General features: G+C 39.1%; 1 protein-coding gene across 1 annotated transcript in view; it reads right to left on the bottom strand.

Moving 5' to 3' along the window:
* Positions 1–25,057, bottom strand: part of wls (Wnt ligand secretion mediator) — a 37,200-nt gene that overhangs the window by 4,584 nt on the left and 7,559 nt on the right. The window contains exons 3-11 of the mRNA XM_041991790.1: positions 21,710–21,834; positions 18,716–18,877; positions 18,441–18,577; positions 12,004–12,172; positions 6,869–6,966; positions 5,787–5,850; positions 3,989–4,132; positions 253–336; positions 1–149 (exon numbers count right to left, since the gene is read on the bottom strand). The exon at positions 1–149 is cut by the window's left edge and continues 20 nt beyond it. Of these exons, the coding sequence (XP_041847724.1) occupies positions 1–149; positions 253–336; positions 3,989–4,132; positions 5,787–5,850; positions 6,869–6,966; positions 12,004–12,172; positions 18,441–18,577; positions 18,716–18,877; positions 21,710–21,834 (1,132 nt within the window). The remainder of the gene's footprint in view (positions 150–252; positions 337–3,988; positions 4,133–5,786; positions 5,851–6,868; positions 6,967–12,003; positions 12,173–18,440; positions 18,578–18,715; positions 18,878–21,709; positions 21,835–25,057) is intronic.

The following is a 25,057-nucleotide window of genomic DNA, read 5'->3' as shown; positions in this document are numbered from 1 at the left end:
GACTGCTCGTCTCCGTAACGTTTGTGGGAAGGCGCGTAGAGAAACATGATGGCAAAGACGTACAGATTCCACATGCCATAGATGCCAGTGAAGAAGGCGCTGTTCACCTGCACCGTGTGCTCTCCCCAGTGCCAGTGACCCTCGTTCACCTGGATGCACAAGGGAGATGAAGAGGTTCGTGTGAAGAGGTTTAATCCTTCAGCTACAAAAGCAAAACAGCTTCTATAGTCGCTATATGATAATGAGACTCACCTGGCTGATGATGAAGAAGATGACAGTAAGGGCAGCACATGCCAGAGTGACCAACATGAGGAATTTGAACCTGAAAATCAGACCCTAAAAAAGTTTCAAAAAGGAGATTTATTAAAGACGTGTGCTTTTAAAAGCAGATGTTAATGCATTGCTGTTAACCCTTTAACACCTGAATTTACTATCATATAAAAAATACTGTTGGGTAATGCTAAAATTTTTAATTGTGATTTATCACATGATTTTCTGTAATTATTCGCACTGTTACGTGCCAAATTACTTAAGTTCAAAAGTATCGTATTGGACAATTTTACATAATAAATTTACTTTAATACGAGCAAAGTTCAGAAACTTTTGGTTTTCAAACACTAAACAAATAAACTGCTTTTTTATCAGCAGTGTTTTCCTTCCAAACACAGAAGGAATAATGATGGTGAATTCCAGCCTTCAGAGGCCTTCATGATGAAGCTGGATTTTTTTCTTATCCAGGTAACTTCAGGGTTAACCCTAGGGTTTCTGTACAATGAAGCTGGGATCTATCACCATGGTAACTTATGCTGAATGGCTAACCTGCTCCGGAGCAGGTTATGTTCTGGGTAAGAGATCAACGAGTATAAAAGCTCCACCTCCTGACCAATCAGTTGTCTTGGGAAATGGCCGCCCACTGTTAGAACAGAAGCACTAAGAACGCAGACCGCCAAGACATTTTAATTAATTAGTTTAATTTTTTTAGCTAATGGTTGTGGACATTATTTTTGAGTTAGAAGCTCTAATAGCAAAATGATTCCCATCTCCACATAGTAAAAATCCTTTAAAAAAAATCCTGGATCCTTGTTCCTTATTCCACTTTTGATATTTCCTGAAAATCTAACCAAAATTCGTCCATAACTTTTTGAGTTATGTTGCTAACAGACAGACAAACGTACATACGTAGTCTTGACGAAGGTTATAAATAAAAAGAAACATCTGCGCCGTAATAAAGTGAAATTTCGTGATCAGTGGGCTGTCCGTTTATGTTGTCCAATTAATTATTATTATTATTATATAATTTCACTAATTTACGCATTAACAGAGTCGGCAATTTTCTGTCGCCATTCCTTCCTGGCTGTTGCTGTGGCAACAGTGTTGGATGGATGATGTGTTTACATTTTTTATATTTCCTCAAGAATAACTGTCTTCTCCTCCCCGGTGAAGTATGCTGCTCTGCAGGGTTTCTCCATGTCTGCGATTGGTTAGACGCTACAAACACCACCCCATTTACGTGAGCGCACTGATCTAAATGGGAAAACCTTGGGATGAACTACTGAGTTCATAACCAGCTTTGTCGTATTACTTATCCCCATCCTAAATGTGTGGGTAAGTCAACCCAGGCAACAGAGAGATACGTTAAACAGGCTTCATCATACAGGTGTGTTTCCCTGAGATCTAAGTCTCAGTACTGAGGAATAAAAAGGTAGTTCAAGAGAAAAATAAAGATAATCGTCTCAAACATGGGCAAATATTCAGTTAATCTACAATTAAACATTCTTAAATGTCTGTAATGGACACATAAAGTGACATCTAATCAGTAACAACATGTTTAGCTTTTACAAAAATTATTTGACAACTTTGTAAAACTTAAAACCTCAAGATGAAAAAAAAGACTAAAAAGTATTTGGCTGTTTTAGGCTTTTCGTATTAATTCTTTGAAATGAGAGCATGTCAGGTTCCAGTTTTCAGCATCTTTTCCCGAGTGGAGACCTGCAGCAGGGGCGGAGCTCAAAGGGATGGACGGACACCAGTTCAGACGAAAGCTGCAGCATCCACCTACAGGTGCTCTTAACAGCTGAGATACATGACGAGGGCCACCACCATCCCTGTGACTTGTTTGTGTGTTCAGAGTAAGGATGTCACGATTTCAAGTTTTCTTGGTACGATTATTGTTAAATAAATAATCGTGATTTTAGGATTTCACAATTATTATGCATTAACTAATCGGTGCCACTCTCCCCTCCCTACAAAACATCTACACCTCTGCATCGCTAGAGCCCCCACCCACCCGTCAGAGCTTCTACAGCCTGCTGCCATCAGGAAGGAGACTGCAGACCAGGACCAGCAGAATGAGGGACGGCTTTGTCCACCAGGCTGAACTCTGTCCATGCCTTAGTTGTCAGTTATAATCAACAACATTAAAAGAAATCAACATTTGAAATATGTCGGTCTGTGAGGAATGAATGTCTACATTATACAAGTTTCACTTTTTGAATGGAATTACTGAAATAAATAAAGTTTTTAATGATATTCTAATTTTATGACGAGCACCTGTACTTATCAATTTGACTCAGGAGTGTTGGAGCCGGGATATATGGAAAACCTGCTGGACTGCGGTCCTTGTAGTCCACATTGAGTAACACTGATTTAGAGGACGGCTGCAGGATGACCCATCTGATGTATCAAATAACTTAGTTTTTGTTCTTTGCTGCAGCGTCATGGTTAATGATGATGATAAATAATAAATGTTTAATTTGAACATGTTAGCATATGACATGGAACAAAGCAAACCAACACATTCGAAAAGGAGTAGGAAGAAGCATAAGCTTACCCCTTATTCCATTTACATCAAAAGTCTGCTGTTAAACCAGTTCACTTCCTGGTTTAACATGTTTACAGATACAACTAATGATAATATTTACATCATATACATAAAACAAAAACTTAAACATAAAGAAATAAGTGCAAACCCCCAATAACTGTCAACACCCTTCTTCTTCCCTGTACCGTGTGAAAACCAAGTGTTCATACCACTTCTTGAACTGGTTTATACTGGATCATTGCTTCAGCACCCCAGTCAACCCCTTCCACAACTTAACTCTATGAACAGAAACATAAAAAGTTTTTCATGTTGTACGAGTACACAGATGTTTTAAATTTAATTTTCCCTTCAGTTAGACCCACCATCCCTGTAAAAAAATCATTTTGACTATTATCAGGAAGCAGGTTGTGGATTGTTTAAACATGATTTGTACTGTTAGAAAGTTAACCAGATCATTAAATTCCATTATTTTTGATTTTAAGAACAGTGGATTTGTGTGATCTAGCTGTGCTTGCTTCTGATGTGTGTAAAGAGGAGTGTTTCCCCAAACCTCTGCACCGTGATTTGAGTATAGTAACACGAGTGATTTATGGTTCATAACATGTTTCGCTTTACTGAGTACTGAAAAGCTCTGTGACAGTTTGTGTTGGACATGTTTTATGTGTGATTTCCAACTGATTTTATCGTCTGTTTTTACCCCCAGACACTTATTTTCATAAACTCTTTCCATATGGACACCATCTATCTGTAACTGTACTTTGTTTTTACAGTTACCAAATATTATTTTAATTTTATTTAAATTTGATCAGTTTGTTTCCATCAAACCAATTATTTGAACATTTCTGTCATTTTAGTTCTCCCTAACCCCTGCAAGTTCCCACTAGAATAAAAAGTATTAGTGTCGTCTGCAAATAACACACATTTTAATACTTTTGAGACCTTTCAGAAAACATTAATAAATAAATAACTTTGGAGCTGACCACTGGGGGTTCAGACGTGATCTTTTATGGAAAGTGACAATATTGAGGAATCTTAAGGATTAAATCATTACAGAGATTGATTGTAAATTTCATTCATCGTGACATCCTTAGTTCAGAGCTACTAAAAGATGGGCTTGTTCAAGCCTCGGCTGGGGGAAGGTACTCTGGAATAAAGGGCAACACTGACCTCATAGTGAAGGCGTCTGACCTTGGACATGGCAGGCAGAGAAGTCCTTTTGCCACTGATGTTGCGGAAGACTTGGAAAACCATGAAGCAGAGGAAGAGGAAGTAAAGGCAGGCACAGATGCCTGCTACAATGATGAATGCCATCTGAGGACACCACAGTCAGGGAAGTAATGAGCCAATAGGAAGAGAGAGTAGATATGAAGCCCTCACAGATTTAAATATTCAGATTATCTAACCAATATCTGCATCGTCTTTTCCATAATGTTTCTTTGTATACACTCAACATCCACTTTATCAGCTCCACTTGTACAGCTGCTTGTTAACACAAATATCAGCCAATCACAGGGCAGCAACTCAACACATCAAGTCATGTTGACATGGTGAAGACGACTTGCTGAAGTTCAAACTGAGCATCAGAATGAGGAAGAAATGGGATTTAAGTGACTTTAAACGGTTCATGGTTGTTGGTCTGAGTATTTACTGGGATTTTCACACACAACCATCTCTAGGATTTACAGAGAATGGTCTGAAGAAGATAAAAATATCCAGCAAGCAGCAGTTGTCTGGACCAGAATGTCTTGTTGAGGTCAGAGGAGAATGAGCAGACTGGTTGGAGATGATGGAAAGACAAGAGGAAGTCAAATAAGCACTGGTTCCTACCAAGGTCTGCAGACCAGCATCTCTGAACACACAACACGTCCAACCTTGAAGCAGATGGGCTACAGCAGCAGAAGACACACCGGGTGCCTCCTGTCAGCTAAGAACAGGAAACTGAGGCTACAATTCACACACACTCACCAACACTGGACAATAGAAGATGGAGAAACGTTGCTGGTCTGATGAGTCTCCATTTCAGCTCCACATTCAGATGCTAGGATCAGAATTTATCATAAACATGAAAACATGGATCCATCCTGCCTTGTGTCAACAGTTCAGGCTGCTGGTGGTGTAATGGTATGGGGGATGTTTTTTCTTGGCCCACTTAGTACCAACGTGGCCTGGTTTAACCACCACAGCCTACCTGAGTATTGTTGCTGACCATGTCCATCCCTTTATGACCACAGTGAAGCATCTTCTGATGCTACTTCCAGCAGGATAATGCACCATGTCACAAAGCTCAGATCATCTCCACCTGCTTTCTAGAACATGACAATGAGTTCACTGGACTCCAACGGCCTCCACAGTCACCAGATCTCAGTCCAGTAGAGCAGCTTTGGGATGTGGTGGAACGGGAGATTCTCATCATGGATGCAGCCAACAAACCTGCAGCAACTGTGTGATGCTGTCATGTCAGTATGGAGAAAACCTCTGAGGAAGGTTTCCAACACCATGTTCAATCTATGGCACCAAGAATTAAGACAGTTCTGGAAGAAAAGGGGTCAAACCGGTACTAGCAAGATGGACCTGACATATTAAAAAGTTAGTGTATTTATATCTTTTCAATGAATTAATATTGCAATCGACAAAAGAATCAAATCTTGTCAGTAGCAGATGGATCTTAAAAACCAGTGTGTCAAATGCTCATCTAGATTCAGAAAAAAGGAGAAATGATGGTGGAAAAAGTGGGATAACAGTGGGGGGGAAAAAAAGATCTGTGGGGAAAAAACAGGTTCACATGAACATCATCATGGAAACCCTGAGCTATGTGTTCACATGTGGCACCGCTCAATTATTTCTCATCATATTAGTCCAGAGATTAATTTCTGATTCATGTTGGCTCCTAGAAAAACAGTGGCAGTTGGCACAGTTCCACCCCCCCAGTCCTCCACTGCTGTTGAATAAGACTTGAAAAGGATACAGCCAGCTCAGTTCCTATGTCAGAAGCCCAGATGCTGTAGAATGGATTCGTTAGCTGGACACCTCTGTTGAGAGAAATAAGTAAATAAACAAACACTGAGCGATAATTCATTTCTTATGGCAGAAATGTATAAAGAGATGATTTGAATCATAAAACCGAACCAGAGGAATACACAAACTATATAGGGTCAAATCATTTCTCATTGCATCAAGAAAGAAAACAACTGAGGAACTGAGAAATTCTGCTGAAATGACGAGAAGTGGGTAAAAAACTGCCCAACGCATTAATAAAACTTGAATGGGTGGTAGCAAACCTCCGTCTGTGAGGAAGAAGATCTAATCATTTAAATGATTGGACATCAATGCTCCACTTGCAAAAACTCTCATGCAAGCACATCTGTTAGCAGCGTTAGTAGTGTTGCTATAGTTAACACTACATTAGTAACTCTTTTCTTCTTAATGAAAATCATTCAGCCGGCAACACCAACCCGGTGTCCTTTAGCCCAAAGAAAAAAGGTAGAAAAATAACAGCCTTTGTAAAGGTTCGAAACTATTTCTTTACCAACTTCTGACAAATTATGAGAAGATTAGAGTTTTATATTCTAGCACGGATTTGCATTTATAAGCAGACTGTCAGATGAAGCACAGTCATGTCATCTCGGTACCTAATGTCAGTCAGGCTACCTCTGGTGAGCACATGGAGGGCTGTGCAGCCCCCCCAAAGAAATGCCACCCCACACCATTAATGGCCTAATGCCAAACCGGTCATGCTGGAGGATGTTGCAGGCAGCAGAACGTTCTCCACGGCGTCTCCAGACTCTGTCACGTCTGTCACATGTGCTCAGTGTGAACCTGCTTTCATTTTTGAAGACCACAGGGCTCCAGTGGTGAAGTTGCCAAGTTGCCAATCTTGTTTTTTGTGGGGGCTTTTTTTAATAAAAATCAATGTCACTGCAAATGTGTACCATAATCAAAGCAAAAGGTAGTTCAACAAAATATGTTTGGCCAGGAAGTGTAAGTTATGAACAAATTACAGAAAATTGAGTATCAAAATAAAGAAGAAGAAAAAAAAATATTTCCCACCTCTCACACATATCAAAAATGAAGAGACAGAAGGAGCCGAAGACAATAGGTCCAACTTGCTTCCAGTAGACTGAAAACCGATTCCTCTCAGTTTGATCCTGAAAAAGAAATATAATAAAAAATAATAAGCTTTTAATACTGTATGTGTTACATTTAAGAAAGTTTCTGAGGCCTTTTTTACATGACTTCATAGTGAAACCTTTGCTCAAAACCCTGTTGTACGCAGTCCGATACTCGTTTCCTGCCCCGGATGCCTTTTTGCACTATAATAATTTTGTTGCGCAGTCCTTGTCATGTCACACAGTAAGAAATGGTAAATAGACAAAAAATATTATTTGATTTTAAAAAAATTTAAGGTCCAAAGGACTTTAGATTTAAAAAAAAAATTGAAATTTTCCCCAATTTTTTTCTTGGGTTGGGCTTTAAAGACCCAAACTCTGTGTTCCAGACTCATTTGATGGCACAGTGATATCTTTTATGTGCATTTCTGAAGCCGTCCCTGCCCAGCTGACCAATCATGACATGGAAGTATGATCCAGTGAGAAATTAAAACATTAAAGACTGACTCCAGAGTGTACGACAACTTTGAAAAATCCTTTAAGCATTTTAACCATAACAGAGATTCATCAGTTCGTATTACATTCCAGCATAATCTTCTGCTGTGAAATCTTAACATTCCTGTAGGTAAAAAGGTGTGTTAAAGCATTACTGTAGCGAGATTAATAGATTTATTTATATGTTTATATCAGCCTGTGATGAAGCACAGATAAATGGATCTCAAGTAACAGTAACAAAAAAATTACATGATATGCTCAACTTCACAAGTGATACTAAAAATAAAAACTGCTGAAGAAAGTCAGGTGCTGCAAACAAGAGTGTGCAAATCTCAGACAGTGAACTTGAGTGGATTCTCCAAAGCAAGCAGCTTACAGTGCAGCACAAGGGATTAAAATAACAAATAAAATAAGAGCACATGTTGGTGGCTACATACTTGTACCAGGAGGCTATGTCCACTGTGAAGCCAGTTACTGCTCTGATCAACAATCAACCTGCAGCAGTAACTGATCAGCCGGCATATGAGAAGGCGACTACTCGTTTTGCCTGGCAGTATTTCAGCAACTCAATAGGCTAAGTGTTTAACACTTGTATAGCAGAAGGAGTATCTAATTCAGTAGATAACCAGCCAAGAGAAGCTAGTCGTTAGCCTCTCCAATGCTATAGCTAGCATCTGTTTTATACCAGACAGCAGAAGGGATGTGTAATCTACCAGTTTGGGAAAGCTAGTCATTAGCCTCTCCAGTGCTGATGCCACCATCTCCTTGCTAACAGACCGCAGAAGGAATGTCTAATCCAGTAGGCACCAACCTAGGGAAGCTAACTGTCGACCTCTTTAATGTCAACACCAGCATCCTCTTGCTCACTAGGACTGAAGTTGGAGATTCCTGCTCTAAATACTGACAGAAATATGCACAAAATTAAAGCAGGGGACAGACAGAAGGCACCGTCTGTATGCATGGTAAACCATGTACTATACTAGTACGTACAGACTTAGCTAAAATGGCACCATGCCAACTATGCAAAATTTGAATGGTGTACTGACTTGGAGAAATTCCCCAGTATTCATCCGACCAGTCTACGTAGCACACTGTATTCAACAATGCAGGGTTCGAATTATGGAAGCTAAAAGGACCTCAGCTCGCCTGCAAACACCTGAGACTAAGTGGGAGATCTAAAAGTAATCCTCTTTCAGGTGTCAGCTCTGTTATGTAGGTAAATATATATTAATTGTATCATAAAGATGCACATTTTTATCATTTTTTTAATGAGCATTAAAAAAGCTAAACACGGTTTACTTCTGCTTTTATTAACCTGAAACTGGCTAAAATGCTGTAAAATAAAGCACTTATAAGGTCAAATACAATATGCTAGCAATAAATACTGCATACTGTATATTACCTGCAATGTGTAGTATGAAGGGGTGTTAATGCATTGATCTACACTGATGCATTGATTAAATGATCAACAAGCCAACAGCATCAATCCAATCTAAAAAAATTTCACAGTAACCATCTGTAAGATGACCTCAATAAAGAACAATGGGTTTGTTTCCATTTTCTTTGTTTGAACAGCCAAAATGTTTTATTGTATTCTTATTAGAAAAATGTGGCTCTTTAAAGATGTGGGGATCATAACTGAACAGGACTAAGGTTTAAACTACATTCTGCTTTCATTTACAGTTTAGTTGCATCTGTAAATAGAAATTTATTCTTTCAGTTTTTCTTTTCCGTGAGGTAAACACTTTAAATCTCTACATCAAGAATGCGATTTAGTCTGATTTTTTGGCAAAGGATAAATTGTTTATTATTTAAATGACTGATCGGGAAGAAAATTAGATTTTCATATTTTATCTGCTTTTTGTGATTTGATATGAATGGAAGTGGGTGTGTCAAATCAACGGATGTTGTCTCATATCGATCGCTGGATCGCTGTCCACTAAATCATTATAAATAATGTAATTGTAAGAAAATACTGAAGCTGGTTTGACCAGAGGAGGTGCAAAGTAAACCAGGGATGTCCAACTCCAGTGCTCAAGCGAAACTACTCTGCAGGTTCTTCTCTGCTCCAACTACAGATGTCAGCATTAGTTGATTTTACACTTAATGGCAGTAATAAACGCCATGATTAATTAGTCGTAAAGATCCCTCAATATTGTCACTTTTGCTTAAAGACTATGTCTGAATCGTATCATTATATCAGACAAACTGAACAAAAACAGAGCTGCATAACAACCACGCGTTGCCGCTTGTTTTGCTTTGTTTTCGTCACACCTGAGTGGGAACAACAAACAAATGGACTAAGTCATCCTTGTCGGCTTTCTGTGGTTATAGAAGAAATAAATTACCGAGGTGTCATTGTGGACAACAGTTCCAGTCATAAAATAAGTTACAATTAAAGGAAGAAGCATCGAATACATTTCGTAACCTGCAGGATAAACATCTGGTTTTGAACAAGCTTCAGTAACTGGGTTTAAATGATGTTAACATTTATCTAACGTAACAACTCTGGTTTGGTTTACAGCTCGATGGGACGAATTAAGCATCGCTCACTGAACGTTTCATTTTACAGTTGAGAAAAAAAACATCTTTTTTGACGGGTAGTTGTGCTGTTCAAACAATCAACTAGCCATGAGGACAATGCCTTTGAGGTTCTGTTCAAACTGCAGGGAAAAGCGGCTTAAATCCAACTTTTTGGCCCATTTGAGACCTATACTGAATCTATTACAGTCTGAACAGCACAAATCCAACCCAGGCCACTTGTGTGGTACTAAATCAGAAACATAGCTGATCTTTTTCAGAGCATTTCATGCATAACTGAAGTGAGATGGACGTCACAAATCTGCTGAATGGATGGATCTGATGGATCAAATGTAAACAATGAATAAACGATGTTGTATCGTCATTTTTTTCTGGCTCTGACTGCACAACAAGAAACCGATACACACACGTAGCATCCATATTCACTGCTGTAAACACAGCGTGCCGTGTGACGCTGTGCATGCGGGTCATATCAGGGTCGTGTACAGTTCACGCTTTGGAAACTGAAATCCTTTGGAGTGAACAAGGACATTCTCACCACATTCAACTACACTTTTACTGAAAATGTAATTTCCTTTTCTTTCACCTGCTGGTACTTTTCTGTTACACTACAGAACAGGAACCGTCTGCTCGATGTGGTCAAGGTTTGTTCAAAAATGATTGAGCAGGCATGCAGGATTGACCCCTCCCATGTTGTTTCCAGAGTTTTAGTGGCTCCCCGTGGGACTCAGACTCCGCTGTCCAGGCTGTTTGGACACAGAGGAGGAAGTCTACTTTCGTCCCTTTCTGTCCCGCTTCTGAACGCTGACCGCCTCCTAACTAACTGAAGCACGTTAATCACCCTCGTGTCGTTTTAATGCAACACTGTGAATGCTGTCTGTTTGTTGTCAGTATGTATTTTTCATTTATTTATTAAGCTACTGTTATGCCTTTTAAAATTGCCCCTTGGGGACAAATAGAGTGATTTGAATTGATGGAGGTTGCATTTAAATGATAATGTGAACATGCACACACACACACCCACACACATATACAAATCAGATTTCTTGAAAAAAAAAAAAAATAAAAATAAAAAATTGGATTTGAGCATCAGTCCCTGCAGAGTGAATGTAGTCTTGGTCCACCATGAGCAATGATCTTTAGAAGAAACAATATTTAATTCCAGGTGTGGTCTTGTTTCTTTATTTCCACTGTTCCAGTAATACTTATGTCAACAGCAGCTGTCCTGCTAAAAAACAGCTGGAAGTCCTGTCTTTCTAAATTGTCTACTCAGGTTGAAAAGAAATGTTCAAAACCCTTTTTATAATGTAGTTCCCAGATAGAAGCCTCCAATGTCCATGTACTTCCACCTGTTTTCTCTGAGAGAGATCCACAGTTAATATGTAAATATTATTATTTACTTATTTTTTACGGAGCAGAGGAGATTTAGTGTGAATGGGACATTTTAGTTAGTTTCCTTTGGCATCAAAAGATAGAAATAAATAAAACTTTAAGACCTAGAAGGACTGTCCATGTGATTTTACACATTTATAACATTGTGAAATAAACTAACGCAGAATAATAGTGATTAATTCTTTAACAAGAAACTGTACTTGTTACATCCCGTACTGGAACATACCTCAATCATATTTTATGGCTCTTGCCAACAGCTTGTCAACTTCTACACAACCCTGTTAATGATCAGGGAAACATCTAAACCCTGCAGGTCTGCAGCCCTCTAGGACAAGTGCTGGACCTCCCCACAGCAAGCTGAGCTTACAGATGTGGGCAGAGACATGCATACACACCAGAACCGTGAAGAGCACAGGAAAACAGCTGTAGAGACGTAGATAATGAGCCTCCCTCTCGAAACAACTAGTGAATCACTAAATGATGTTAGACAAACCACGTCTGCAACGGTCAGATCCCATCTTGAAAACTGGTAGTACTGGTTTCATGTTTCTAACATTTGAGGTTTTGTAAGACCACAGCGATGAAAACAGAAACATTTTAACTTGAATTTCAACAGATTTGATCGTTAAATGAAGCTTTATGCGGTACCATGAGATGTTCCCCACAGAAGATGATCCAGAAGGAGAGCAGCATGGAGTAGAAGATGCCCTGTCTGATATCCCCGAAAAGCAGCATCCAGGTCCAGTTGAAGCCAACAGAGAACCACTCCACTGGGATGTTGATGAACGTCATGGAGATGCCCAGAGCCAAGATTACTCTGAGAAAGAGAAAAGAAATGTTAACACCTGAGCAGGCAAATTTCACCAACTGGAATGTGAGACTACATATTTTAAACTGATGTAGTCCATGTTGGACTAGTGGACTAGACTTTATCAGAATTTACTCTCAGGACATTGATTACGTCATAGTTCTGAAGAACCAACATACGGTCTGTACGGAAACCATCATATCTCCATTTTTCCACGGTCCATGAATGTCACATAAAAACTGGGAGAAAGTTTTAGATCAAGTCTTGAATAAGAGTTTTTGTTCCTGCATTGTGAAAATGTCACATGATCTGATCATACCGGTGTGATCAGATCCAAGAATAATGACTATAATCTGTAATAATCTGTAAATTTTAAGACTAAGAAATTCATCTCTTTACTTGAGGTGATAAAAACATCGATTGATCAGGTATCAGCATCATCCCTCTCACCAGGTTCGTCGGAAACAGTTTCTCCACTTCCTGACTTGTTGATCAACTTCCACATGATTTTTAAGCAAGCAGATATTTTGTGACTGGATTAGCTTGTAAACACGATGAGAACAGAGACCTTATCCTTCCGGGTTTTGTGAACGACGGCTGAACAATTGTTTTTAAATAAAATTCATAATTGAAAACGTTGTAATTAGCAAATCACAAAGAAGCACTATTCATTTTCATGCCACACGATTGGCTTTACAAACCCCTTCAGTCTATCGTCTTCTTGTGTTACAGTTATTTAAGCATCACGTGAAAGCTACACTCAGCCGTGAAGTCACATCTTCATCATCATGGATTAATTCTCCATAAATGACTGAAAAACACAGACAATAGAAAACGTTCCAACTTCTGAAATGTCCCGATGAAGTGAATAAATACTGTCTCTACTGAGTGGAGTCACCCTGCAAAATGTTTGAGTTCAGATGATCTCAGATGACATGTTAATGTTAATAAAACCTATAAAGAATATTTGATCTATTTTAAGCCTAAATATGGATGGACACGAAGTTCTCAGCATAAAAACAGTGTTCCCATCTTCACCTCCCGGGGAGAGTTTAAAAAACCGGGATTTCTGTCTGATTTTCAGGTGGCTGAAGCCACACATGCGTCCTCTGTCTGCTGCTGTTTAGTGTGGTCGCCTTGGAGAGAAACGAGGAGCTGTGGAGTAAATCAAATAAAAAACAGACTGTTTAGTTTCTACTCTGAGGACAAAGTATGAACCTGTTCTAGAGGAAACGTCAGTGTTGTGGCCACAGGTTGCATCATGTAGTTGGTAAATGAAGCCGTTCATAGCTCAACTTTACATCCGTGTTAGAATATAGAGCCGTTCATATTTAGATGTCGTGTAATGATCCTCCATCTCATGTTAGAAATGTATATTATATTAACAGAAGCAGGAATTTAAAGATTAAATCACAATACTTTTCAGAAAAATCACTTTTAGATATTTTCTAAATAGTTCAGGCCTGCAGTGAACACAGCAGCAAGCCGGCATCATGTGACTTTTCAGGTCGCTGCTGCTGCCTGGAGCTGCTGTCAGGAAAGTTCTGATCTGAAACTCAGGAAAAGATTAATGTGATCGTTTAAAATGGTCACAGATTTTTATCCTCGTGTACAAATGGGATGGTCAGGCATTGTGTCTCTTTCAACATATTTGTTACTTTTGTCCTTTTACTAAATGGGAAAAAGTGTTACTGCAGTGAGGTTGTGCTGATAAAATGGTCTTTCCTCTGTAATCTTAAAAGCCTAAAGAAAAAGTAGTCAGACAACAGTCTCAGGACTTTCCTGATGGGTTACCCTTGAGTAATGAGAAAGTTGTGGTAATAAACCTCTTTTACAATAACTGCCACCAGTCAAAAATATATTTTCGTTTGGAATTAACACCACATCTTTGAAATGTGCCTGATGGGAAAAAGTTGGTCTCTTCATATATTTTATGATCAGTCATAAAGGTGGTGGAGAGCCCGATATCTTCTAAGGTGCTACATGACATAAGATGTTTAAGAAACAGTGGATTAGATCATCTCTTCAGGTACAAGGACAGTAGGGCTCCAGAAGTGACCCTTTTCAATATGAAATAATGTTTAAAATGATCTCATTATTATAATCAAACACAAAATCAGACACTTAGAGAAACGAACCAGGAAAAAAAGCTTACAGAAAGACTAAATACAGGCTGTAGAACCAAGTCTCTGCAAGACACTCATAGATGAAACAGAACAAAGCCGAGTTAACGAGCTACAGTGTGAGAAAGACAGGAAAGAGAGCAAAAGATCAAGATGACCTAAAAGATGCAGAAGCCGAGTGCAAATCGCTGTGGGTAAAAGAAGAAACTCAAAGAGGTTCTAGACAGCTTGCCAGTGAAGTTCTGCAGCACCAACATGAAGCAAAAAGCAGCAGAAGGTATGTAAGGAACGTGTCCTGAACAGCATCGACACACATGGGTGAGCCCAGGCTGAGCGATGACTGGGTGGACATGTGTGGGAAAAGACTGTGAGGTTAGAGTGGGAGACACTGAAAAGGATTTAATGACAGGATTTATGTCGGCGTTCCATTCGAATGAGCTGGTGTCCGGCCAGGTAACTGAACTTAACCCTTAAAACCCTTTCTGGTCCGCCTCTCTTTCTTTTTTTTGGTTAGGGGGGTAAAAATTCATGCTGAAGTGTAACCGTGTGACACTTTTAATCCCAGTCAACATCCAGACATTAATTTTTCCAGACAGCCTCTGCTGTCAGATTATGAGGCTAAATTATGTCAAATAATGTATGAATACATTAGCAGCATAAAGGCCGACCAGAACATGTAAAGCAGAATTTATTACTAGCAGAACTTTGTAGAAATAACACACAGATCAACCGAGACCAAGCCTTTTCTCATCTGCATCATTCTCTCAAGCCTTGGCTTTCACAACTGTGTGTGAAGTCTGGCTTTCATGTGAAAAATATTGGCACTGAAACAAACACACAACAGAAACTATTTACATATTTACATTTATAGCCATTTATGCTACTATTTACCTGCTATCCTTACTCAACCAACTCCAGCTCAGCCACCGTGCATCAGAAACATCATCTAGAACTTTCTGCTCACTTATTGATCTTTGGCTGTTTGGCAGGAAGTGGCTTCAACATAATTTTGTCAAAAGAGATCTTATAGCAACATGGTAGTGATAATTATCTGTTTTTATGATGAAAATGTGATAAATAAAGGTGTTGTCTTAGATCACTCATTGTGGATGTACCATTGTAGCCAGTGACACCAGCTGACTTTGTGCGGTTATTAATTCATAGTAGTTTCACTTATATAAGAATGTTCTTTCACTTTCTCCTCCAGATGGTTAAATACGTTATTTAATATTTTTTATGCTACTATTTACCTACGATCCTCATAAAAACAACTCTAGCTTACACACTACATTTTTAGCTGGATTGTAAACCTCCTGGAAGAGATTATAAACGCCTGGAAACTTTCTGTGAATGAATTATTTTTGGCCTACTTGATCATATTTAATCACTAATAGAGTTGGCCTGCTGATAGAGCGCACGCACAACTATAATACTACAAGTCCCACAAGGCACTGCCAGTGTGTTAGCGCGTATTTATATTGTGCTTTACTGTACCTGGAATGATACCCAAAACACTTTATATCACATTCACACACACATTTATGCACTGATGGCGGAAGCTGCCATGCAAGGTGCTAACCATGATACATCAGGAGCAATTAGAGGTTCGGTATCTTGCCCAAGGACACCTCAACATGAACTCGACTTGGCCGAGGATCAAACTCGCAACCTCATATATATAGCTCTGGCATAGATTTGGACATGATGGAGCTATTCCCACCGTTTCTGACAGTCTGTGGTACCAACACATCTTTCAAGCTCTACTCTTCTGTTATGTTCCAGTGCCAGACATTAACACTGCCCTCTATCGTCTTAGATGCGTAGCTCAGTCAGAAGAAGAAGAAGAAGAAGAAGAAGGGCCACTGACGTCACTGTCTTGCGCCGCCTGGGACAATGCAGTTTGTATTATTTATTATCAATTTTATTTATGAGTCAAAAAATGCAGCTATATTCTGAAAATGAAAAAGTATTTCTGTTAATCCTTTTTATTAAAAAGTTTTTAATAAACGTTGAACCAGGCCGGCCATCAACTTGTTTCAGGTTTTTTTTTTTTTTGTGTGTGTATTTGAGTTTGACACCCCTGACCTAAAGCTATCCATCACAGTTTACCCCGCAGAGGTACACTACCATTCTGAGAAATAGTTGACTATACAAGCGAAAGCGCTCGAGGGTGCTGGAGATCTTGTAAAGTTTGAAGGGTTAAAGCTATTAACTACATCAAAGATTTATTTATGCTATGACACATCAGTCCCATTATCATTCCTGTGTGGTTTACATCTGTTTGTGATTTTCAAAGAAGAAAAACCAAAACCAACAAACTAAATACTACATGTCATTCCTTTCATGTCCCAGAAAAGGGTTTTTTTCTGTAGTTCTGAGGTATTTTATCCTGAGACAATTTACCACCACAAATCGCCGTCACATCTATCTTCTGAGTTTAGAGGAAGTCTGAGGTTTACCATTCTGACACCTCTGTGGGCGAGCATGGCAGGAGACTCTGGTGAAGCTTTTACAGCATGAAAAAATCATCCACTGCCCACAAACGGAACGAGACGCACTTTCTGAGAGCCTGCGGGTCATCTGGGAATAAGATCTTTGAGCCGGAAAAGACAGACAGAAGGAGAGAGACAGCAATGCTGCAAGTGTGTGTGCATGTATGCGCAGTGCATTTGGTGTGTTTCTGTCCCAGACGTGTGTGTGCAGGATGTGTGTGTGTGTTGAGTGCTAGCTTGCAGATTTTGTAGCGCGTTTCACGCTTGGCCAGGCGCTTCCTGTGGCGCAGATCGCTGCCTCTTACTGATCCATCTTCCCAGCACGGCAGGAGGTTACACAAACACTGTTCTCTGAGCAAAGCTTCAGCTCTTCACATGGTGGCGTTTAAACTACCTGTTCCAGGCACAAGCTGCTATATTTATTTATGGACTTATATCCATACCTGATAAGATATGTTTTATTTTTTTATCTTCTTGGATCAAATAAACTACAGAGGATGTCTGGAAAGTGACAGCAGTGTTTATGCTCTTTCAAATTGAAAGTGTCCCATTTCTTTCCACATCTTTGTTTGCAAACACCAGTTTTAGTTGCTGAAAGTCCTACATGTCATTCCTCCAGAGATGCTTGTTAAAACGACACCCTCTGACCTGCACTGCACACAATAAGCATGACCTACTTGAACATTTCATCCATACTTAATGTGTGCAACCTCCCATGTACTGAAGCAGAGTCACTGCAGCTTATCAAACTATTACTGACTCCTCTCTGTTAACCTGTTCTTCACAAGGCCTATTTTTTTAAAGAAGACGATAAAAAAGTGAACCTAAGGATTTTCCTGGTGTTTTAATAGAGGTAAACATCTCAGGAAGCCATCCACTGATGATGACCATGGACACCTCTATCAATGGTCAGTCAGGAGGATCCAGGGATAGCTCCCACATTCACCTTAGAAACACCACGAGAATCCAGAAAGAAGTAAAGCCCAAGATAGTCTATGATAGGAAGATTGAATACTTCATTATAAAACCTCCTACATCTCCGTGGAAACCAGCAGGACCTTCATGATTTATTTCAAACAAAGACAGAGTCATAGGAGAAACATTAGCAGACTTTTTTTAGAGCTGGAATCAAACTTTTCACCACAAAACAGCAAAAGTACGACATGGTTTCTGATTCTGGCTGCTAGCTCCAGAGTTTCTGTCCCACTGTGATGAGACAGACATGTTTGTAATCAGCAGATTCTCGGCTGTCATGTGACTCCTTGTTTGTGTGGAGAAATTATCAAAAGCTCTAAAGTGGACAGAGCTTGTGTTTTTGTTCCATTCCCATATAACTGCTTTGAGTTTGAACTATGTTTGGTTTGGAGGTCAATGCTTGGTCTTAGCTGAGTTTCTCCACGTAAGTTTGGTATGCTACATGTTAGTATTGGTGCCTCCTAGTATGTCCAGAGTTCTTCTGTACCGTCATATGCTGCCCCCATATGACTTTGTCAAGAAGAGACAAACAGTCATTTACCCCTCGGTACCACTGAACCACCATTCATGTAAAACTAAACTCTAATTGTTGAACTGGGTCATTTAAAGACCAACTGGAATTATGGTAGCACAAGTTTAAAGTGTTTAAATGTGGGAATTAGAGTCATTCCAGCGTTTTGATCTTACTTCTCCAGAAGAACAGGAGGTCTGCTCATGAGGGTGATGCGTCTCCAGTACCAGATCATGATGATGAGGATGCTGGGTGTGAGGAAGGTCTTCATGGCAAACCAAACCTTGGTGAAGCCTCCGTTCTGATGGATGCTCTTGAGAGAAAATGAAACATCACTGTCACCCATTTGTGTGCACATTGTTTATTCTGTATGTAACAGCTAAGACCATGTAGATCAATGGTCAACGTTTTAATTACTGCATGCCGACATTAAACAAACGTAGAAACGTACAACAAGACGAATGTCCTTGATTTCTCCAATTCCTACGTTGATCTTCTTGCGCTCATTGACAGGCAGCCGGATGTTGAGGAGGTAGTATTTATGGGCCACGCTCCCCACCTCCATGAAGGGCAGCAGGTCACATTCATAGTAACGACCCTCATTCTCCATGGTCTAGAAACACACAGTAAACAGTTAACTCTTAAAGCTCCATATATATATATATATATATATATATATATATATATATATATATATATATATATATATATAAATACACATATTGGCAGAGATATTATTACGATTATTCTGCGTTAATTGTTTTTCCCACACTATAAATGTATAAAATCACATAAAAACTCGCTTTAGGTCTTTAGGTTTGATTTCAGCATAACATAATATCATAGCAAAGTAAAGAAACCAAGAAGTTTCGTTCCAATTAAATCCTCTTCGATGTGAAAGAATAAACCAGCAATTAAAAATTTCTATCGTTGCCCCGCACTTCTTATATACATCTCAAAAGACAGAAATAAATCAAACCTCAAGACCTAAAGCAAGTTTTTATGTGATTTTATACATTTATAGTGTTGGAAAAATAATTAATGCAGAATAATCGGGATAATATCTCTGCCAATAATCGTACCAAGAAAGTCTGTAATTTGACATTCCTCTTTACGACGGTGGTCTGGTGCAGCATCTTCATCACTGCTGATGAAGCTCTAATCTTCACTCCCTCACCCATGAATAAGACATTAAGAAAATAAAAGGCAACCTTGGAGACTGCCTACAGCTTTACAAGTGCCTCACTTCACATGACTGAAGGAGGAGGTAGGTCTGAAAAAACAATCTAATCTCTTCTTGATATAAACATTATTGGCAGCCTTTAAGAAAAAAAAGCATTTTCCAAGCATTTAAATTATCTTTAGAGGATCAGAGGCTGAATATCATTCATCATCAGTGAATCATCTTCAAGTCTGAGAGGAAGCAGAGCGTTTGCAACGAGCTCAGACTTGTCTAATGACAGCATGAGAGATGGGACTGAACTCTGAAACCTCCTTTCTTTTAGATAAATAAGATTACACCGAAATGAAAATGTATTTTAGGACAGAAGGTTGATTAGTGACTTTTTCCCAAGTCACTAAAGATAGCTGCTATTAAGCCACTCCTAAAGAAAAGGACTCTAGATGCCTCTATAATGAACAACTATAGACCTGTCTCTAATCTCTCTTTTATTTCCAAGATTATTGAAAAAGTTGTATTTCACCAGCTTCATGACTTTTTAAATGAAAGTGGAAATCTTGATAAATTTCAGTCCGGCTTCCGACCTCATCACAGCACTGAAACAGCTCTGGTCAAAGTGTTAAATGACATTAGGTTGAATACCGATTCTGGTCAAGTATCAGTCCTGGTTCTGTTGGATCTCAGTGCTGCGTTTGACACTGTAGATCACAGAATCCTGTTGCACAGGCTGGAAAACTGGGTTGGACTTTCTGGAGCGGTCCTTAACTGGTTCAGGTCCTATTTAGAAGGCCGGAGTTATTTTGTTACGATCGGCAGCTATGAATCCGAGCGAGTGGCCATGACTTGTGGAGTCCCCCAGGGGTCAGTCCTTGGACCTCTTCTGTTCAACTTGTATATGCTCCCTTTGGGTAAAATATTACAAAACTACAGCATTAGTTATCAAAGTTATGCAGATGATACACAACTTTATGTGTCTCTGTCACCAGATGACTGCAGTCCAATAGACTTAATGTGTCAGTGTCTGGAGCAAATAAACACCTGGATGAGGGAGAATTTCCTACAATTAAATGAAGACAAAACTGAGATTATTCTGTTTGGTAGCAAAGAGAAGAGGGTCAGCATTGGCAAACACCTGGAGACTCGGGCTCTTAAAATTACCAACCAAGTTCGTAACCTTGGAGTGTTGATAGACTCAGATCTGACTTTCAGCAGCCATATCAAAGCTTCACTAAGACAGCTTTTTACCAGCTCAGAAACATCAACAGAATTAAAAGTTTAGTCTCCCAGAAAGACCAAGAGAAACTCATCCATGCATTCATCTCCAGTAGACTGGATTACTGTAATGGTCTTTTAACAGGACTTCCTAAAAAGAGCATCAAACATCTGCAGCTCATCCATAACGCTGCTGCTAGAGTTTTAACCAGGACTAAGAGATCTGAACACATCACACCAGTTTTAAAATCTTTACACTGGCTTCCAGTCAGTCACAGAATAGATTTTAAAACCCTTCTGATCATTTACAAATCCCAGAATGGTTTAGGCCCAGAATACATCTGTGATATGTTCAGAGAATATAAACCTAGCAGAGCTCTTAGATCCAAAGACTCTGGTCAACTAGTCCAGGCCAGAGTCCAGACTAAACATGGAGAAGCAGCATTTAGCTGTTATGCTGCAAACAAATGGAACAAACTGCCAGTGGAGATTAAACTTTCCCCAAATGTAGACATTTTTAAATCCAGGTTAAAAACTTTTCTTTTCTCATGCGCCTATGCATGAAATCTGCACGGTAACTTTTTTTTAACTTATCTTGCTTTTAATCATTTTAATGTAATTTATTATTTTATTGTGATTATGTGTTGATTATGTGTTGATGCCTTTTACTATTCTAAATATCTGTAATGTCTTTGTTTTATGTAAAGCACTTTGAATTGTCCTGTACATGAAATGTGCTATACAAATAAACTGCCTTGCCTTGCCTTGCCTAGTTTTAGTTGATTAGTTTTAAGGATAGATTTTTTGGAGTTATGCCATAATTATGCTTTAAATTCTATTCTATTTCTCTTGTTTCACATTTTCAACATTCTGTTACAGTGTGGAACACAAACTCCAGTAATTAGATGCCAACCAAGAGATTGCACTGTGTTATTTATGCTATGAAACTGGGGCAGGTTCAGGCTTGACATGATTTGTGCTTCTATTCCTGGTCAATAAAGCATCTGCCCTTGTTTAAAGATGAGTTACAGTAAATCTCAACATCTTTTCTACCTTAGCGGTGGTAAAGTTGCAGTTGAGCTTCCTCTGTTCGAAGGAATGAGCCATTTCTGTCCACTCACTGACTGTGTCGTCTCTGTAGGCCAGCCCAACATCAATGATGACCATGGCTCCATCCTCTGGGATAGAAAACAAAGAATGACCACTCCAACGTTAATATGAAACTTGATAAAGCAAGACAGGGACAATATATTTAGCACATTTCATACATAAAAAAAAAATGTCCAGAGAAAAAAACAGTAGGACACTCAAAATTACCTACAATGCATCTTGAAAAGTAGTGAGCATCGATGGTCACTAGACAGGTCAATATAGACCCCAATGCATTGCGGGCATTAGTTCAACATGGCGCAAGGAGGCAAAAAAGCATTTTTTATTGAATAGATATGCAACAAAGAATGAAATGCAATATAAGGAATAAAAATATTTACACACAACTTTGGATTTGATTTGGAATGACATCTTGACACGCACTGTGGTTGCCATGGTGATGGCTGGTAGTCACGTGGTTTGCAGCAAGAAAAAAATAGGCAGCTTTGTGTCCGAATCGCCAAAAGAATGCATCACTATGCAGTGTGCTGTGGTGGACATTCGGACACAGCCATAATGAACGGGGGAGGGAAGGAAGCGCAGCTCATTAAGAAGTAAACGTGCTTTCACGTCAGTTTCCAAAAGTCTCCAATAAAACCAGAAAAAGTTGTGAGATTTGTCGCTAATCGCTTCTTTGAAATAGAGTCACTAGATGGGTCTGAAAACCTCTAAATATAGCAGCAAAGTAGTTAGACTGACAAACTGTTTAAGCCGAGCTCGGGTGTGTGTCTCTATTTAATCGGTGTACTGGAAACTGTGCACTGACAAATGTTCCACATTGTTTAAAATAGGGCTGGGCGATATGAACCAAATCTTATATCTCGATATTTTTTACCTGAATCACAATATACGATATATAGTTTGATTTATTTTTCTTTGTCAAGTAACCAAAGAGACAGTTCTAATTTACAGCCTTCAGTGCTAAATACACTTTTATTAAGGATTGGCAGCACATGTGCATTAAAACAGTTGACTGAAATTAAAAGTAGCTTGACATTAAATTAAATGCTCCTAAAACAAAATAAATGAAAAATGCTTTTCAATGACCATAACAAAAATACAGCTGTGCAAAATGCAAAATAAAAGATGTTTCTAACTCAAAACAAGCTATCTCGATATAAATGATATTCCCTTCCTCTATTTTGTGTCTGATTAAGTCTCAATATATTTGAAAATCTCGATATATTGCCCAGACCTAGTTTGAAATGCAAACTGCGATTTAATGCATTAATTCTTTAATGTCTTTTTTTTTTTTTTTTTTGCAATTAATTAACTGTAATTATAAACCATAACCAATTATAAAGTCCCACCCCTGATTCCAAGGTGACAATGCCTAGATTTATGGGGCTTAAATTGTGAAAAAGTGGTTCAGAAAGCAGGACTGATCCTTTTCACAAATGGATAGTCACCACAGAGTCCAGACCTGAACCCCATTTAAAGTATTTGAGATGTGTTCAACAAGGCTTTGCGCAATGGTCAGACGCTCCCACCATCAATACAAGATCTTGGCAAAAAATTAATGCAACACTGGATGGAAATTTCTGGATTAACACATTTTTACACTCGCATTTGGTTCCAAACACAATGATTTGAAAATTGTGGAACATCCAAGTAGTGATTTGACACATTTATATAGACACTCAGTAAGGCTTTGTCTGGAACTAGAGTCTACTGGTGAGAAAGTAATATAGAGCTGAGTGTTGTTAGCATAATCATGGTAATCATCTAGTTCAAGGGTGTCCAGCTCTGGTCCTCAAGGGCAGCAGCCTGCAGGTTTTAGAAGTTTCCCTGCTTTAACACACCTGATTCAAATTACATGACTCTCATTAACAGCTTGTTAAGTTCTGCACAACCATGTCGATCCAATACTCAGATTCAGGTGCATTCCTCAAGGACTGACTTTGAATCCAAGCCTGTGTGATTTTTTTTTACCCTAAGCTAGTGGTAGCATGTAGATGTTGAAAAATTGAATTTTGGGGTAAATCTGGACTCACTAGACCACATGACCTTCTTCCATTGTTCCAGGGTCCAATCATTATGCTCCCCAGCAAATCGAAGTCTTTTTTTTCCTGATTATCCTCATTAATAAGTGGTATTCTTATGGCTACACAGCTGTTGAGCTGAGAATTTTGATGCATCAACCTGTCTGTTATCATAGTGACAACATGGGATTAAGTCCTGCCCAGCCATGGTATATTCATTAGAAGACCAGTACTGAAGTTCCACATTAATATCAGAAAGGGAACCATTCATCTTCACTATAACCGCTTATGTGTCAGATGCCAGAAGTGCAGTTAATATATCAACTCTTCAATGTTGACATTTCCCATAAGAATCATTCAGGTTATCTTCTAAAAATGGCATTTATACAAGGCTCTAGTCATCAAGAAGATCCGGTCAGACAATCGATAAAAATAATTCCCAGCATGTAACAATTAACTTCCTACTTCATTTGAGCCTCAACAAGAGTTTAAACTGGCCTTCATCTTCCCAATCCAGGAAGTCCAACTAAAAGATCCAAAGCCAAGCTTTCAAAGTTGCATCTTTAGATCACATTACAAAGCCAAGGGCTCTCTTTTCTAGCCCTCAAGAGTGCCTCTTGTTCTGTTACGAAACAAGCAGGAATGAAGAGAAAGAAACCCGGTGGCCTGTGCTGTAAGACAGGGAAAAAAAGAGAAAGTGAGAGAGAGAAGGAAAGAGGGAACCAGATGAGAGCTGACTTTCTCTGTAATGTCCTCCACCCTGCCATTGGTCCAGCCCAACGCCCTCAAATGTCAGCTCACTTCATGCAAACATTCCAGTCCAATCCAGCGACCATTGCCACGGTAACTAAGCCTTCTCAACAGCTGTGTTATTACTGGACACCGGCCAAGGAGTGCTTGGTGCCTGGGTGGAGTGGTTAATAAGGGCGACACTCTTGTCTGAGACAGACATTGTTAGACAGATAGGGTAGCTGAGGAAGGAAAGCCTTTGTGTTCATTTGTCATAAAGCTGCAGGACAGAATTCCCCTGTGATGGAACCCAGTGGCCTGGTCAAAAAAAACTTGATGCCAGTATAGTAATTAAAAGTGCAGTAATAAAATCAATGACACAAATGACAGTGAATGACACACACAAAAAAGTTATATCATATATATATATATATATACATATATTTTTTTGTGTGTGTCATTCACTGTCATTTATTTACTCATCTATTTATTTTTGAAAAACTGCGTTTCTATTTGTATATAATTGCTTTACTAAAATGTT

The sequence above is a fragment of the Melanotaenia boesemani genome, chromosome 8 (assembly GCF_017639745.1).
Source record: "Melanotaenia boesemani isolate fMelBoe1 chromosome 8, fMelBoe1.pri, whole genome shotgun sequence".
NCBI classification, from domain to species: Eukaryota; Metazoa; Chordata; class Actinopteri; order Atheriniformes; family Melanotaeniidae; genus Melanotaenia; species Melanotaenia boesemani.
Note: the sequence above shows the minus strand (reverse complement) of the source record. Positions and strands in the feature narration are given on the sequence as shown.